This window comes from Gekko japonicus, unplaced genomic scaffold (assembly GCF_001447785.1).
Source record: "Gekko japonicus isolate JY-2015 unplaced genomic scaffold, Gekko_japonicus_V1.1 scaffold3144, whole genome shotgun sequence".
NCBI classification, from domain to species: domain Eukaryota; kingdom Metazoa; phylum Chordata; class Lepidosauria; order Squamata; family Gekkonidae; genus Gekko; species Gekko japonicus.
In genome coordinates, this window is record NW_015159801.1 from 16,053 (window position 1) to 19,045 (window position 2,993).

Consider the following 2,993-nt stretch of genomic DNA (forward strand, 5'->3'; position numbering starts at 1 on the left):
CGGAGGTCGTCAGTCAGGGCAACCAGCACCGTCTCCGTCCCGTGGCCTGGGCAAAAGCCAGACTGGAATGGACCAAGGACAACCTTGCCTTCAATCCCCGTGAGGAAGACGGACTATAAACAATGTAAATAAGTAAAAATAAAAAAATAAGATGTGATCCCAAATAATCCAGTTCCTCCATTGGATGCTCCAAAATTATTATCTGGTTTGCAGTTAAAAATCCTTTTTCCTGCTGTCTGGAGCAAAGCAGCTTGAAGAAGAACCTGGCGACCCCCCAACCCCAGGGTGCTCCAGGGAAGAGATGAGCAGAGGCGGCTTGCCATTGGCCTTCCTCCCCGTAGCAACCCCAGTCTTCCTCAGTGGTCTCCCATTCACAGGGCTTTCTTTGTGGAAAAAGCCCAGCAGGAACTCATTAGCATAATAGGCCATACACAACAGCAGAAACTCATTAGCATAGTAGGCCACACCCTGACAGCACAGCACATTAGCATATTAGGCCACACCCCCATGTCACCAGAAGTGTGGTCATCCAGCCACACCCACCTTTCCCTTCTTATTCTGTTTACCTTGTTTGTTGTCAAAACCCAGGGCCTTTTTTTTTGTAGCAGGAACTCCTTTGCATGTTAGGCCACACACCCCTAATGTAGCCAATCCGAATGAGTTCCTGCTGTTGGGTGTGGCCTATTATGCTAACGGGTTCCTGCTGGGCGTGGCCAACTCAGGAGCCAGCCGGAACTCCGTTCCTGTGCGTTCCTGCCCCGAAATAGCCCTGCCCACCCAAGTCCAGACTGTGGCTGACCCTGCTTAGCTCCCCTGGTCTGACAAGCCTGGGCTGAGCTGGGCTGTTTGGGCTGCTCAGCTAGCAGTTCGGGGAGCACGGTTTTGAATCTGCAGGAAAAAAAGAGACTTCAGGTTTCCCATTTAATATTTTTCATTAAAGTAAAAAAAAAATGCAAGGGGAAGGATCAGTCAAGTCAGTCGCACACCACATTCTCATTTGGTCCTTCCTTGGCAGGCATTGGGTTACCAAGTTGTTGTTGTTCAGTTGCACAGTCAAGTCCGGCTCTTCGCGACCCCATGGACCAGATCTCGCCAGGCCCTCCTGTCTTCCGCCGTCCTCTGAAGTTGGCTCAATCTCATGTTCGTTGCATCTATGACACTGTCTAATAAGTGTGGGGTACAACTCACTACTGATTTGTAAAGGGGCTCTTTCGTGTTCCTTTTCCACAGGTGTCTCTTTGCAGTCAGCTGATCGATCTCGCTTTAGAAGGGCTGTCGTATTACCATACCTATGACAGGCTCTTCCTTGGCATAAGCGTTGCCCTGAGTTTTGTGGGCTGGACATCTTATGTGATTCTGGTGATTATCAAGGCACAGGCCGGTTTGATCCGCGGTACCCCGAGTAAGGTAAGCTAAAAATGTGTTTCCCTTTTTGCTTGCTTAGACCAAACTGTGTTGTGCAGTCAAATCTATTGCTGTGTCTGATATCTTGGTAGGGCTTGTACAAGTGACGTCCCAGTGCTAGTTCAACCTGCATGGCAGGATTTAAGTTGGTAGAGAGTTTATCTGCTGTTGTTGTTGTTCAGTCGCACAGTCGAGTCCGACTCTTCGCGACCCCATGGACCAGGTCACGCCAGGCCCTCCTGTCTTCTGCCGTCCTCTGAAGTTGGCTCAATTTCATGTTCGTTGCATCGATGACACTGTCTAACCATCTCATGCTTTGCCGCCCCCGTCTTCTTTGACCTTCAATCTTTCCCAGTATCAGGGTCTTCTCCAGGGAGTGCTCCCTTCTCATTGGGTGGCCAAAGTATTTGAGCTTCAGTTTCATTATCTGGCCTTCCAGGGAACAGTCAGGGTTGATTTCTTTTAGGATTGACTGATTTGATCTTCTTGCAGTCCAAGGGACTCTCAAGAGTCTTCTCCAGCACCATAGTTCAAAAGAATCTATTCTTCGGCGCTCGGCCTTCCTTATAGTCCAACTCTCGCAGCCATACATGACTACTGAAAGACTATTGAAAGAGGTAGTCAATCTTTAAAGGTACAATTGTGGTCTTAGGGTACTGTCTCAGTGATGATCTGGTTCTTATAGATCCACATGGGTCAATGCAGGGGTAATTCATGAGGACAACCAGATGGATTTCACCTAGAGAACTGGTGTTGAGTAGTGATGGGCATGAACTGGGAAAATGTGGTATGGTTCATGGTATGCCAGCTTCATGAACCATGAAACATCACAAATAAACCAGTTTCATTTGTGAGGTTTGTGACATGGTAGAACACCCCTCAGCAGTACTTTGTTGCAAAAGGTTAAGAGGAAAAGGCCTTCTTCCTCAAACTTCATTAGAATAGCTGATGTGGTAAAAGTAAGTCAGCATACTGCGGGGGAGAGGGTTTGCCTGTCAGCTCCCGGAGCCCGAAGTGCCACAGTGCACAGTTCCGACCCCCTGCCCATCTCAGAGGCAGATTAAAAAGCCTGCATTGATGTCAAGCATCGTGCCGACCAAGCTGGTGGCTCTAGTCTTGCCCCAAGAAGGCTTGGCCGTGGAATGTGTCAGGGAGGCCCCAGGTAGAAGAAGCCTTAGTTTTGACTATGGAGCAATCTTGGTGACTCCTGTACTTAAGAGCAGGCATATCAGTCACTCAGACAGGCAGTGATACAGATCCGGGTGGGTTTAGCCATGCGGGTCTGAAGCTGCAGAACAAAGCTGGAGCCTGGTGTTAGTTTTAAGACCAACAAAGTTTTATTCTAGGCCAGGGTCATTTCCTGCAGGCAATAAAGCACGCAGGGGGCGGGGACATGCAACAAGCCTCGCCCCCTGCTCCCAGCAGCCCTCAGTCAGAGCAAGAAGCAGCCAGGGAAGTTGCAGAGGCCCCCGCGTCCCCCCGGTACAAAACAGTCCAGTGGCACCTTTAAGACCAAGTTTTATTCAGGTGCAAGCTCTCCCTCCTCTGTGAGGACAGTTCTGCACGTTCCCCCCATCCCCAATAGCTAG

At 49.6% G+C, this 2,993-nt stretch overlaps 1 protein-coding gene across 1 annotated transcript in view; it reads left to right on the plus strand.

Moving 5' to 3' along the window:
• Window positions 1–2,993, plus strand: part of LOC107107171 (GPI ethanolamine phosphate transferase 1-like) — a 99,166-nt gene that overhangs the window by 14,155 nt on the left and 82,018 nt on the right. The window contains exon 6 of the mRNA XM_015407432.1: window positions 1,231–1,407. Coding sequence (XP_015262918.1) covers window positions 1,231–1,407 — 177 coding nt within the window. The remainder of the gene's footprint in view (window positions 1–1,230; window positions 1,408–2,993) is intronic.